This window comes from Zalophus californianus, chromosome X (genome assembly GCF_009762305.2).
Source record: "Zalophus californianus isolate mZalCal1 chromosome X, mZalCal1.pri.v2, whole genome shotgun sequence".
Lineage (NCBI taxonomy): Eukaryota > Metazoa > Chordata > Mammalia > Carnivora > Otariidae > Zalophus > Zalophus californianus.
This window is the reverse complement of record NC_045612.1, coordinates 39531120-39544763: the sequence shown is the minus strand read 5'-3', so window position 1 is coordinate 39544763 and position 13644 is coordinate 39531120. Positions and strand designations below refer to the sequence as shown.

The window sequence follows — 13644 nt, the reverse complement described above, 5'->3', positions numbered from 1 at the left end:
CCTTTGAAATAATTTAGCATTAACTAGAATTATTGTACAATAGTATGATAATTTTTTAAAGGTGTGGTGGTATGCATTTTAGATTTAGAAAGTAGTCCAAACTTTTGCTTTGACTCCATTTCAGTATCTATATAATGGGATTCTAAATTTGAAGCCTCTATCTCCGATATGACTTCATGCTTCCCAGCATAGCTGAATTTATACTTTTTATGTGATCGGGTATTCTAGTACATGCATATATGTGTTAACATATATGCCCAGTCAAAAATTTTATAGGATTGTTCTTTAATCTTTATATTCTTATATATGAAAGTAAAGATATATAAAACAAATACATATATAGGAATGTATATATAAAATTTTCCAAAAGATTTCTTTATTCTTAAAAATAAAATTAATTTTTGATAGATAATATATTCATTTTATTGAAAATAAATTAACATAAGAAGGTATATAGTGAAAAATATTTCCTTTCCACCTGTGAACATTAGCCATTGAGTTCTACATGTCCCTAAGAGGTACCAATTTCTAATACTTTCTTGTGAATATGCTCACTAGTTTTTATGAATATGCACATAGATACAAATATATACATGCACATACATGCTTAAATACACAAAGACACACTTTTACCACCCTTTGTTTATAAAGTGGTAGCATGTTCAACATGTTTGATCTTCGTTTTTCACATAATACACATTGTAGATCTCTCATATCAGTATACAAAGAACCTCCTCATTATCTTTTATAACTGCATTGTATTCCATTGTGTGATAAACTAATTTTTTAAGCCAGTCCCCTATTGATCAGTTAGATAATTTTCAGTTTTTTTCTTCTACAAACAGCGCTGCTAAAATGTATAATTTTAATAGACTTCCTTTCCCCAATAAGGGATTATCTCTGTAAGATTACTAGAAGTGATATTGCTAGCTCAGAGGGTACGTGTATTTATGTATTTTTATGGATATTGCCAAATTGCCCCCCAAGAAGTTGTATGATTTATCCTTGGTTCAGCAATATACAAGAAGAGCAATTTCCCTATAGCTTCACCAACCCTATTAGGAAATTTGGCTTTTTGTCAATCAGATAGATGAAAAATGGTCTCTCAATGCATTTAGTTTACATTTCTCTTATTAAGAGTGAGATTAAACATCTTTTCATAGGTCAAAGATTCAGTTGTGTTTTCTATGAACTGTCTTCTATAACATTTCATTTTCCCATTTTTCTAACAGTACTGTTGGTGGTTTTATATGTTAATGAGCTATTTATATATTAGGGTGATTACCTTTTGTGTTGTGAGTTGCAGTTATTTCCCCCAGTTTGTCATGTCTTTGCTGAGTGTGTGTGTGTGTGTGTGTGTGTGTGTGTGTGTGTGTGTATTTATGTGTCTCTGTGTGTTTTTCAGGGGTCCTTTATGGCTTTTGGATTTGAGTAGGAAATGCCTTCCCCACTGTAGGATTATAAAATAATTTTCCCATTTTTTCTTCTAGTATTTTATAGTTTAATTTCTTCATGTAAATATCTATTTCTAATTCATCCTGGTGTGTGGTTTGTTATATAAGTTCCACCTTTATTTTTTTCCAGATGTCCTCACAAATGTGTCCCAATGTAAATTTCCCCATTGATTTGCAGTGCCGCTTTCAGTATAAACCAAATTCACGTGAATATATGGACTTGTTTTTAGACCTTCCATACTCTTTCAATGATATGCTTATTCAAATATCAGAACAAAACTATTTTAATTATTGATGTATTATGCTGTATTTTTATATCTGACAGGGCTAGTTTCCCCTTACTGGTTTTTTTTTTCCAGAATGTTCCTTGGTGTTCTTGCTTGTTTATTTTTCCATATGAACTTTAGAGTCACCTTATCCAGTTTAAAAAAAAAGCAACTCATGTTATTTCTATTTTTATTGTGTCCAATTTTAACTAAATTTGTTGAGAATTGACTATTTTTTATGTTGACTCCTATTATCCAAGAACATGGAATGCCTTTCCATTTGTTCTCATCTTCCTTTTTGAACTTTAGAAATGTTTTAAACTTTTCTTCTTATGAATCTTATACATTTCTTATTAAGTTTATTCCTAAATATTTTATCTTTTTTTGCTATTGTAAATTGCATATTTTCTTCCATTATGTTTTCTAACTGGTAGTTGGTATTTAAGAAAGCTATTGATTTTCTCATACTAATTTTATATACAGTTATACAGTTATCTTCCTGAATTACCTTACTGATTATAGTAGTTTTTCATGTGATTTTCTTTGCTTCCCTTGCATACAATCATATTATTTGCAAGTAGTGGTAGTTTTGCCTTATCCTTCCCAATTTTTATACCTCTGTTTTCCTCTTATTTAACCATGTTGGTTAGGGCAACCAGTAAATCTTTGTCTTATTTCTGCCTTTCGTGGAAAGGCACAAAAAGATTCATTAAGCAAACGGCCTTCTGGTTGTTTTACAATAGAATTAGATTTACTTTAATCTCCTTAGAGATGCATGTGTTGTGGAAAGTGTTGATTATTAAACTTTTTGAAAAGCAAGGTATAGTAGGCAGAATAATGTCTACCCCTAATGATGTCCATGATGTAATCCCCAGGACTTGTGAATATGTTAGGTTATAGAGACAAGCAAAATTAAGATTGCAGATGGAATTAAATTTGCTAATCAGCTGGTCTTAAAGTAAAAAGATTATTCTGAATTATCTGGGTATGGCCATTATAATCACAAGAGTCCTTTAAATGTGGAAGAGGGAGGCAGACGAGTCAGTGTCAGATTGACGCAATGTTAGATTCATTCAACCATTGCTGGCTTTGAAGATTGAAGAAGCCCATGAGTTGAGGAATGCTGGCTACTCTAGAAGCTGGAAAAAAGGAAATGGATTCTCCTCCTAGGACCTCCAAAAAGCAACAGGGTTCGCCACTGAGACCACTGTCATACCTCTGACTTCCAGAATTATAAGATTGTGTTGTTTTAAGCCACTAAGTTTGTAGTAATTTATAACAGCAGCATAAGAAACTAATATACCAGGTAACCCTTGTTACAAATGAAAACTTTTATGGAAGCTCCACATAAAACATAAAAATAGAGCTGCACTGTTGGAAGGAGGACTGTGACATAGGCTTCAAGGAACCTCCAGTGGAACCTCTTAAGGTTATGAGTTGTGTAATTTAGAAACCACTGTGTAAAGCAAGATGTCCCAGATTAATAAAACCTATCTAAAGCCTCAGGTGGTGGCCTACTAGCTGTATGGTCCACTGAAATTCCCGTCTCTTGGAGCAGAATTAGGTTTTCTTTATTCCATTTTAAAAAAACTAGTTAATAAAAACTTAGTGAGGCAAAACTTAAAATTCTCAGCAATGCAATTGTAACTTAAAAATGGGTACATAGATTAACACACATGTGGGCAGCCTTTTTTGCATGGAGTCTACAGAAGAAGCTTAGAAAGGAAAGTCTATGGTTCTGTCTTTTCTTTGCTGAGCTCTGCCAATAGAAAGGGCCTTATAAAACAAAGCAAAGGTTTAAAACAGCAGACTCAAGAGCAGCACATATTTGGGCTCAGAAATGATGCTATTTATTACCAGCGTGGCAAGTAGGTTGACACAATGTAGAAACTGCCCAGATTTTCAGCATTTATTTGGCTTATGCATAAATGATTTGAGGAGTATCAGTACCACTATTTCATCTTTGTTTTGTATGATTTTCATAATTCATTTTACAGGTACAAAGTTTCTGCTACATGTCAGCAGTTTTCTTCTCAGTAAATAAAGACATTTCTTATTTTTTTTATCATATAACTTACCTCAGTGCTCAGTCTCGATGATAAATGCTTCTTCCTTGGGTATGTAAGTTTCTCACTTTCACAAAGATTCACAAAAAATTAAGTCTCTTATTGTTATAATGTAAAATTAGTTATTTGAGGGCTATTTTAGGAGGAACAAGAACTAAATGTGTTGTATTTTTCAGGGTGATGATGGAATTCCAGGGCCACCAGGACCAAAAGGGATCAGAGTAAGTGATAATTGCTGGATATCAAATGTTTTGTTGGTCAAAACAGAGAAAAAGCAAATGAAGTGTTATGAGACAACTGCAAATGAAGTGTTATGAGACATGCAAAAAGAAAAATACAGTCTTTAAAAAGTTAAATGTAAGAGTTGGTATGTCTACAATTAGCCTTTCTTTAGTATTTTGGTAGTTATCTTTATATATCCAAATGTCTATTTAAACTAATGTAAGAAGATTTTAAATTAGTTTATGGATAAGAAATAAAGTGCTAAATTCCAACAATTTGTCAGTTTATTAAAAATATGTATCATACAAATGATTTAAACCAGAACTTCCCAACCATGTGATCATCTCAGTCCTCTGGGTTCAGAGGGCCAATCACCTCAGGCTGTGTACACTTCCCAGTTTACCATATACAAATATTATCATTTTCTTTGTATATCTTGAAGAGAGTCAGTTTGGAAAGAACTAATTTAAATCACTGTGTTAAAAAGTAACTACTTTGGAAGTATACAACATTTTCTCAATTCTAAGATATATAGTTTTTCATTTTAATGTTCTGAAAACCAGGATTTGTCTCAAAATGGAAGTGCACATTTAGTGTAATTTTTCTGCAAAGCTTTTAGGTTGACATATATCTTTCAGTGTGTTTTGGAATGGGGGGAAACTAGTTTAAAAATAGTCCTGGCTTTTGGAAACTCATATTTAACTTTTCTGAGCCTCTGTTTCTTCATTTGTCAAATTAGAGAGTTAAACAATATAATCTCCAAGGTGCCTTTTAGCTCTAAAATTCTGTGTTCATAGATTGATGAGGCCCCTTAATACGAGTATAATGTACACGGGTGATGACATAACATGTTTATTTATGTGACAGAGACAGTTAAACATTCTGATCCCTTGATCTCCAGAAATTTAGTAGATGTACAAATTTTACATAAACATTAAAAACATTGTTTGTTGTATACTTTTGACAACATATAGCTTGCCTTATGTGCTACTCATGCCTGGTTTTTTTTTTTGAATTTTATTATGTTATGTTAGTCACCATACAATACATCATTAGTTTTTTTTTTTTTTTTGAACACTTGAAAAAGACTATTTATTCTTTTTTTTTTAATTTTTTTATTGTTATGTTAATCACCATATATTACATCATTAGTTTTTGATGTAGTGATCCATGATTCATTGTTTTCGTGTAACACCCAGTGCTCCATGCAGTACGTGCCCTCCTTAATACCCATCACTGGGCTAACCCATCCCCCCTCCCCCCTCCCCTCTAAAACCCTGTTTGTTTCTCAGAGTCCATAGTCTCTCATGGTTCGTCTCCCACTCCGATTTCCCCCCTTCATTTTTCCCTTCCTTCTCCTAATGTCCTCCATGCTGTTCTTTATGTTCCACAAATAAGTGAAACCATATGATACTTGACTTTCTCTGCTTGACTTATTTCACTTAGCATAATCTCCTCCAGTCCCATCCGTGTTGATGTAAAAGTTGGGTACTCATCCTTTCTGATGGCTGAGTAATATTCCATTGTATATATGGACCACATCTTCTTTATCCATTCATCTGTTGAAGGGCATCTCGGCTCTTTTCACAGTTTGGCTATTGTGGACATTGCTGCTGTGAACACTGGGGGGCATATGGCCCTTCTTTTCACTACATCTGTGTCTTTGGGGTCAATACCCAGGAGTGCAATTGCTGGGTCATAGGGTAGCTCTATTTTTAATATTTTGAGGCACCTCCACACTGTTTTCCAAAGTGGCTGTACCAACTTACATTCCTACCAATAGTGTAAGAGGGTCCCCCTTTCTCCACAAACTCTCCAACATTTGTTGTTTCTTTCCCTGTCCACTTTTGCCATTCTAACTGGTGTAAGGTGGTATCTCAGTGTGGTTTTGATTTGAATTTCCCTGATGGCTAATGATGATGAACATTTTTCCATGTGTCTGTTAGCCATTTGTATGTCTTCTTCAGAGAATTGTCTTTTCATGTCTTCTGCCCATTTTTTGACCTGATTATTTGTTTTTTGGGTGTTGAGTTTGAGAAGTTCTTTATAGATCTTGGATACCAGCCCTTTATCTGTAGTGTTATTTGCAAATGCCTGGTGTTTTTTAACGAACTGGAGAAGCAGGAAAGAAACGCAAAACCCTCGGTTTTATTAGCAGACATGTCTGTGTGTTATTTTGTATAAATGGATATCAATATATTATTAAAGCTCTTCATAAGAATCATAATGTATCGCATAATAGCTATAGCTACCATTAACTATGTCATAAGCACTGCTGAAACTAAAAAAACAACAACAACAAAAAAAACTCGTCCATTCTCTCAATTCCCATTTGCAAGTGCCTGAGTAGTCCATGTCCCTCAACTAGAACTTCAGAAGTGCAGAGGAATAAGTAGCCGGATAGTTCCTGAATCCTTGCGTCTCAGCCCAGAGGCAGTCTTGATGTGCAAATTTTAAGACTTATTATTATGGAAATTTTAAGCGTACCCAAATGTACAGTGAATATAGTACAGTGAACCCCCCCATGTGCTCATCACTCAGCTGCAAAAGTTAGCAACATTTTGACAAGTTTGTTTCATCTATACCCCACCACTATTTTGAGGGAATATTTTTAGGTAAATCCCTCATATCATTCATTCCACCAATGAATACTTCAGAATGTCTCTGATAACTACATAACCAGTTTACCATTATTATACCTCAAAAAATTAGCAGTAATTTTTCAAATATACTTTAAAACTCAGGCCTTATTCAGATTTCCACGATGGATGTCCTTTAACAATTGGTTTGTTTAAACCAGGATCCAAGCAAGTTCCACATACTGCATTTAGTTGCTATGTTTCTTAAGCCTCTTTTATTATGCTATTGGAGAAACTGGGTCATTTGTATTGTACTTCATTCTACATTATGGATCTGTTTCTTCATGATGTCATTTAAATTGTTTGTCTGTCCCCCATATTTCCTACAGACTGGAGGTTGCCTTATAAGAGACACTAGAGAACTTTCTGGGGATATAGAAAGAGCTGTATACTTAAGACTTGTGCTTTATACTATATATAAATTATTCTGCAAAATATCAAAGAAAAATAGAAAAAGAATACTGTGTACATAGTGCTGCATACTTACTACTGAATTACATCTTATGGCACAGACATCTGTTATCCCACTTTTTTGATGTTAGGTTTGATTAGTGATCACAGGTATATGGGCCTGATTTTGCCATCAGAATTTCCCCATCAACTTTCATCTAATGATTTAGTATTCATTGATGATCATTGCCCAGATCCATTTTTTGTTCAGAGTTGCAGAAGGGTGATTTTTAAAATTCTATAAATCCTTCATTTATTAGCTAGAATTCTGATTTATCAGCTGAAATTCTAATAGGGTAATGAGTTAGTACACCAGCAACTTTGAGTGATGGTCAGGAAGGTTTTAAGAATTTGTTATTATTATAAACACATGGAATTTATGTGATCCAATCAATTGTACTCATTATTCTTGTTGAAGCCAAAATTATCTTATCTTTGGCTTGTGGGAGCCCCTTTAAATTGGCCCCTGTCCTGTGTCCTTTTGAAAAAACCATATTGGGCGCCTGGGTGGCTCAGTTGGTTAAGCGACTGCCTTCAGCTCAGGTCATGATCCTGGAGTCCCGGGATCGAGTCCCACATCAGGCTCCCTGCTCAGCAGGGAGTCTGCTTCTCCCTCTGACCCTCTTCCCTCTCGTGCTCTCTCTCTCTCATTCTCTCTCTCTCAAATAAATAAATAAAATCTTTAAAAAAAAAAAAAAAAAAAGAAAAAACCATATTGATCTTTGATAACTTCCTTGCTTTTTGATACAAGATTCCTCAGCCTCATTTTGTACATTTCCTCTCCAGATCTGAAATTGGCCATGTATCTGATTCTAGGCTCTTTTTAGTGAAAAATGTGATTTAGTTACCACAGTCTAATGATAGGGGTTTTCTTTGCTACTGTTAGTCAATTATTTTGATGTCTTTTCAGTTGACAGAATTAGGAAAAATTTATTTTCTAAAGAGAAAAAATATCATGAGTTTATACTATTACTTCCAATTGAAATTTAAAATGAAAAGAGTTCTGTATACTTTCTCTCTCCTCTGCCACCTTCCCCTCCCTAAGGTGAAAATCGATTCCTAATGACACTAATATAATTTATTATTTTCTTCATCCTACAATGTACCTATGATAACTTCAAAAGAGCAATTTACAGTTGAACAAAACAACAATTTCAATTTTAATAATTAATAATAGAATTCTTAAATGCCATTATTTCTTTGCTGTTCTTTTTTCCTCCTTGAATTGACTGATTTCACTAAGAAAATGCAGTTAAAATATCTGTTTTAAAGGCACTTGAAGTAATTTCTTTCTCTGTATGGTTTATGTCAACAACCAGATATATATTAAGTTCATTGGTTCTAGTTTGTTTTCAATTTTTAGTAGTTTTCTCTTTTTACCTCTTAATTTTTTATTTTTAATTACTTAAAATATTTACATTGTTCTCTAATAACGGTATAGTCAGAGATGCTTCCCATCCATTCTTGCCATTCCCCCATTCTTTTGCCTCTTTCTCCCTACCTCTTTCCCCCAGCCATAATTATTTTTATTATTTTTTGTTTATCTTTTCATTGTTTTGTATCATCACCCTTCTTATAAAAGTGTAGCATATTATATATGCTACTTACACTTTGTTTCTTGTACTTACAACATTATGTCCTCGAGATTACTACATATTTCAGTGCACAGAGATCTTTCTCATTGTTTTTAAGGGCTACATAGGTTTGCATTTTGTGGATGTACCATAATTTATTTAGTCATGCCCCTATTGTTTCTAGTGTTTAGCTATAATTGTGGTTATATGGTCACTTCTTTTTTTTTACGATTTTATTTATTTATTTATTTGAGAGGGAGGGAGGGAGAAAGAGAGAGAGAATACATGAGCGGGGGAGGGAGAAGCAGACTCCCTGCTGAGCAGGGAGCCCGACAAGGGATTGATCCCAGGACCCTGGGATCATGTCCTGAGCTGAAGGCAGACGCCCAACCAACTGAGTCACCCAGGTGTCCCTATATGGTCATTTCTAAACTTTAGTAACAACAATGCTGTAATCAATAACCTTGAAATTCAGATTTTGTTTCATAATTTCTAGTGTAACTTTGGGGTAGGTTCTTAGAAATGGTTTGCTTCAAAGGGTAAAAACGTGTAATTTTGCTAGATATTTCAAATTTCTCTCCATGATGTTTGATTCCTATTAGCTGTGTATAAGAGTACCTCTTTCCCAGAGTCTTACCTAGAGAGAATATTGTCAAACTTGTATTTTTGCCAATTCTGACAGGGAAATTTGATTGAAGAATTTTTGGAGTGATCACATTGATGTTCTTAGGAGCAGATATTTTTGCCACTTCCCCATCCCCTGCTAAATTCAGTATTCATCACAAACCTGAGAGAACCACTTTATCTTTTAGAAAAGACATTTCTTCCCCTTATTTGCCTGCTCCTGCTTACGTGCAATGAAGACAGTGTTCCCTCAAATAGGAGTTTCTTCTATAGTTTCCTATAAAAGAGACTTTTAAACACGTGTAGGAGGTTTTATTTTTTCTATAGAGAGAATGAATGGTAATCATCAATGAGACACATTTGTCCATTGCTATTCTAAATGTAATTTTCCATAATTCCCTTAGGTAGGATATAATTTTATTCTTACTGATTGTTGTTTGGTTCAAGGAATTTATTTCTTATTATAGGGTCCTCCTGGACTTCCTGGATTTCCAGGGACACCAGGTCTTCCTGTAAGTAGAATTTGGCTTTTTAATTGAAAATTCCTGCAAAAGTAATCTAAGAAATATTATACATGTGTTATATCCCTTTTCAAAGGGAATGCCAGGCCATGATGGGGCCCCAGGACCTCAAGGTATCCCTGGATGCAATGGAACCAAGGTGAGATTTTTTTTCAACTTAATCTTAGGCAATATGCCTGATAGTAATAGATTTTATTTTTTTATTTTTGTTTTTTAAAGATTTTATTTATTTATTTGACAGAGAGAGACACAGCAAGAGAGGGAACACAAGCAGGGGGAGCGGGAGAGGGAGAAGCAGGCTCCCCGCAGAGCAGGGAGCCTGATGTGGGGCTCGATCCCAGGACCCTGGGATCATGACCTGAGCTGAAGGCAGACGCTTAATGACTGAGCCACCCAGGCACCCCCTGATAGTAATAGATTTTAAAGTTTAAGGAAATCAATATGAAGAATGTTAGAGATATAGTAGCTTCATGTCTAAGACATACATAGGGTATGTTCTGAGTTAACATTTTCAATATTGAAACATCAATAATTCTTTAGACATGTATAATCAGCTGAGATATTACATTGGATTGAAGGTTTTACTGAATCCTATTTTTTTAAAGATTTTATTTATTTGACAGAGAGAGTGAGAGAGCATAAGCAGGGGGAACAGTAGAGGGAGAGGGAGAGGCAGACTCCCCACTGATCAGGGAGCCCGATGTGGGGCTCGATCCCAGGACCCTAGGATCGAGCCCGATGTGGGGCTCGATCCCAGGACCCTAGGGTCATGACCTGAGCTGAAGGCAGACGCTTAACCATCTGAGCCACCCAGGCGCCCCTGAATCCTATTTTGACTTTAGTGTAAAGTAGGATGAAAGTTAAAAAGGAATTAGGATATGTAAGTTTCAAATATTATATAAGTTGTTAAGAGTAATACTTAATGACTGTCATTCATTAGCTTTGCCTTTTTAAAAACTAGGTACAAGGTAAGTTTTCGAAAATTCATGTTTTTGAATTTTTTTTTACCTTGCCTAATAACTTTCTTAAGAAAAATCCTAAAAATCTACCTGCAATACAGGACATTAATTTTTACTATAAATTGTTAGTATGAAAACGGAAACTCTTCTCCATCAGCTAAAATGATGAATTTAACAATTTAAAAAGAAAAATAAAACCTTATATATGAAAAACATTTTTTCCTGGCCCACTTTTCTTATCTTTCTTCAACTGTTTGGATTTATTATAAAGTGATAGCAAGGATAAAAAATGAGGAAAATTTGCTTTTTTGACCGTTTGTTTATCATAGCCTCTGTTCTTATTCCCTCACTTTTCTCCTTTTCCTATCTATTAATGCAATATGTTATTATTTTCTGTATATCCTTTTGGCATTTTCCATTCTGCATGTGATATTCTGTGGAACTGTTCATAAAATAGCCTCGATCCTTCTAACTAAATGGCATGTGTCAGATTTTGTATTAGGGTACATATTTAAAATAACTTGAACAAACTATTTTGTATTATGAAGGCTATATTTTGTGATAATTATTGTAGTATATACTTGAAGGCAATAAAATTATTTTTACCTCCAATATTTCTCCCAGTCAGTGTGACTCTTGCCAGTAACAACAACAACAACAACAATATATTTTTGGCAGGGGGTGCGGATTTGTGAGGCTTACTTGAGTTCTTCATTTCAGCTGGGGCAGCCTTACAGTGATGGGACCAATGTGGAGTAGTTTGCATGGAACATTGTTTTTAAAGTGGGCTACATTCTTGTGCCATTCTGATTATTTGTTTGTTTGCCAGCATGCCTTGAGCAACAGAAAGACCACTAGCCAAAGTTTTTAAATTTGAAGACCAGTGTATCCACAATATGTATAGTATGCTATATGATGAAAGAGATCTTTTTCTTTCTTGTTGTAAAGTAGCACCTTAGTAGATCTCATGATTAGTTTATGTGTGAGGCCCCCAATTATGTGAGCAACAAATTTTTAAATGGAATTTATTATGTATACTTTCAGATTAAATGTTTTTTTAAAATATTTCTTACTATTTAACTAATAGCATGAGCCCTAGAGATGGAATCAGAATATATGGGTTCTTTTGTTTTCTGTCTTCTAAACTTGATGTACAGGCCATTTCCTTTCTCTCTGGGCCTATTTTTCCCATATGTAAAAAGTGATGGAGAGAGGAGTACTGGACAAGGTAACTCAAAGGCCCACAGCTGTAATAATCTTACCCTTTTAAACCTTTGAGAAGAATGTCTCTAGGATTACCATGGCATGTAGGTATTAGAAAGGAGGTTGCACTGGGGTTCTTCTACAGCAATTTTACTTTTGTTTTCTAAACCAAATGTCCATATTAGTACTTCACAATACTGAGTGAGAAAAATTGGGTGTCTAGCAAACGTAATGACCTGCAATTGCTCGAACTATTGCTATTATTGTCCTCTTGGTGATATTAATGGCATTCTTTCTCACCATCTTTTCCTCTTTACAAAAATAATTTGAAATAGTTTACAATAAAAGAAAAATGCAATAGGGCAGCTAAAATAAGAATCTATATAATGCATGGGCAGGAAATTGAGACAAATCATTAACTATTAAATGTGATGATGGCCAGGAATCTGTGGTATGATCGCCTCAAAATGGATTTGTCAGAAGAAAATGACTGGGGTAGAAGATTTTTTCTTTATTTCTGATTAGGACTGATGAGTAGGGATAAAAGTATCTTAGAAGGCTGAACTGATATGAGCGTTGATATTGAAGTAATTGGCAAGGGAAGGCTAATGAGTTTTTGGCAATCTGGCATGTTTCTGAATGGTTTTTACAGAAATCTTTTCAACAAGTTATTGTTTGTTGGTATAGTTATGCTTTGTTTCTTGTTCTTCCATCTTTTATTTTTAATTCCTAGGGAGAACGTGGATTCCCAGGCAGTCCCGGTTTTCCTGGTTTACAGGGTCCTCCAGTAAGTTATACAATTTGGGATTATAATGAACACAGGAATTGACAGAAGGTGCAGAAGTGTAGAAAGTGAGCTCAGTGCATTCATGTGGAGCAAAGTAGTACATTTGAAACTAGTAAATTATACAACTGAAGTAAAGTCTGTTGAAATGCACCATGAAGCTTTGAGTGAGGCTCTTCCTGGGGACAGTGTGGGCTTCAATGTCAAGAACCTATCTGTAAAAGATGTTCGTGGTGTCAATGTGGCTGGTGACAGCAAAAATGATCCACCAATGGAAGCAGCTGGCTTCACGGCTCAGGTGATTATCCTGAACCATCCAGGCCAAATCAGTGCTGGATATGCACCTGTGCTGGATTGTCACACAGCTCACATTGCTTGCAAGTTTGCTGAGCTGAAGGAGAAGATAGATCGTCATTCTGGAAAAAAGCTGGAAGATGGTCCCAAGTTCTTGAAATCTGGTGATGCTGCCATCGTTGATATGGTTCCTGGCAAGCCTATGTGTGTTGAGAGCTTCTCTGACTATCCTCCTCTGGGCCGTTTTGCAGTTGGTGATATGAGACAAACGGTTGCTGTGGGTGTCATCAAAGCAGTGGACAAGAAGGCAGCTGGAGCAGACAAGGTCACCAAGTCTGCCCAGAAAGCTCAGAAGGCTAAATGAATATTATCCCCAATACCTGCCACCCCAGTCTTAATCAGTGGTGGAAGAATGGTCTCAGAACCCTTTGTGTCAATTGGCCATTTAAGTTTAATAGTAAAAGACTGGTTAATGATAACAATGCATCGTAAAACCTTCAGAAGGAAAGGAGAATGTTTTGTGGACCATTTGTTTTGTGTGTGTGTGTGTGTGTGTGTGTGTGTGTGTGTGTGTGTGTGTGTGTGTGT

The 13644-nt window shown here is 35.2% G+C and overlaps 1 protein-coding gene across 5 annotated transcripts in view; it reads left to right on the top strand.

Moving 5' to 3' along the window:
* COL4A5 (collagen type IV alpha 5 chain) overlaps window positions 1-13644 on the top strand; it is a 229982-nt gene that overhangs the window by 107643 nt on the left and 108695 nt on the right. For all 5 annotated transcript variants that reach the window (XM_027609389.1, XM_027609392.2, XM_027609390.2 and 2 more), the window contains 4 exons: window positions 3963-4007; window positions 9763-9807; window positions 9893-9955; window positions 12712-12765. In XM_027609389.1, coding sequence (XP_027465190.1) covers window positions 3963-4007; window positions 9763-9807; window positions 9893-9955; window positions 12712-12765 — 207 coding nt within the window. The remainder of the gene's footprint in view (window positions 1-3962; window positions 4008-9762; window positions 9808-9892; window positions 9956-12711; window positions 12766-13644) is intronic.